This window comes from Pteropus alecto, unplaced genomic scaffold (assembly GCF_000325575.1).
Source record: "Pteropus alecto unplaced genomic scaffold, ASM32557v1 scaffold7, whole genome shotgun sequence".
NCBI lineage: Eukaryota > Metazoa > Chordata > Mammalia > Chiroptera > Pteropodidae > Pteropus > Pteropus alecto.
This window is the reverse complement of record NW_006494614.1, coordinates 47,888,316-47,888,692: the sequence shown is the minus strand read 5'-3', so window position 1 is coordinate 47,888,692 and position 377 is coordinate 47,888,316. Positions and strand designations below refer to the sequence as shown.

At 69.8% G+C, this 377-nt stretch overlaps 1 protein-coding gene across 2 annotated transcripts in view; it reads right to left on the bottom strand.

The window, feature by feature from the left end:
* Window positions 1-371, bottom strand: part of ACER3 (alkaline ceramidase 3) — a 107,853-nt gene extending 107,482 nt beyond the window's left edge. For both annotated transcript variants that reach the window (XM_006926640.2, XM_015600447.1), the window contains exon 1: window positions 254-371. In XM_006926640.2, the coding sequence (XP_006926702.1) occupies window positions 254-356 (103 nt within the window). In that variant the 5' untranslated portion in view covers window positions 357-371. The remainder of the gene's footprint in view (window positions 1-253) is intronic.
* Between the last annotated feature and the right edge of the window lie 6 nt (window positions 372-377).

The following is a 377-nucleotide window of genomic DNA, read 5'->3' as shown; positions in this document are numbered from 1 at the left end:
GCTTCTTTTCCGTCCCCAAGTCTTAAGCCCCCACCCAACCTGTCCAGACCTGACACTCCTCAGCGACACACTGGATCCTATTGGCTCCCTTCATCTGCGGCTTTCCCACTCCACCGCCCGCAGCCGGGCCTGGCCTCCCAGGCGGCCGGGTCCACCCTCTCCCTTCCCCACACGGTGTCTCCCCGTCAGCCCAGCGCCCTTTCTCCCTCCCGCCCGCCTCAGGCCGGGGCTCGGGGCCGGGAGCCGCACTCACAGAACTCGGCGATGTACCAGGTCACCGCGTAGTTCTCCTCGCACCAGTCCAGCGTGGAGGTCGTGGGGCCCCAGTAGCCCTCGCGGTCCGCCGCCGGAGCCATCACGCGCGCCGCCGCCGCCCA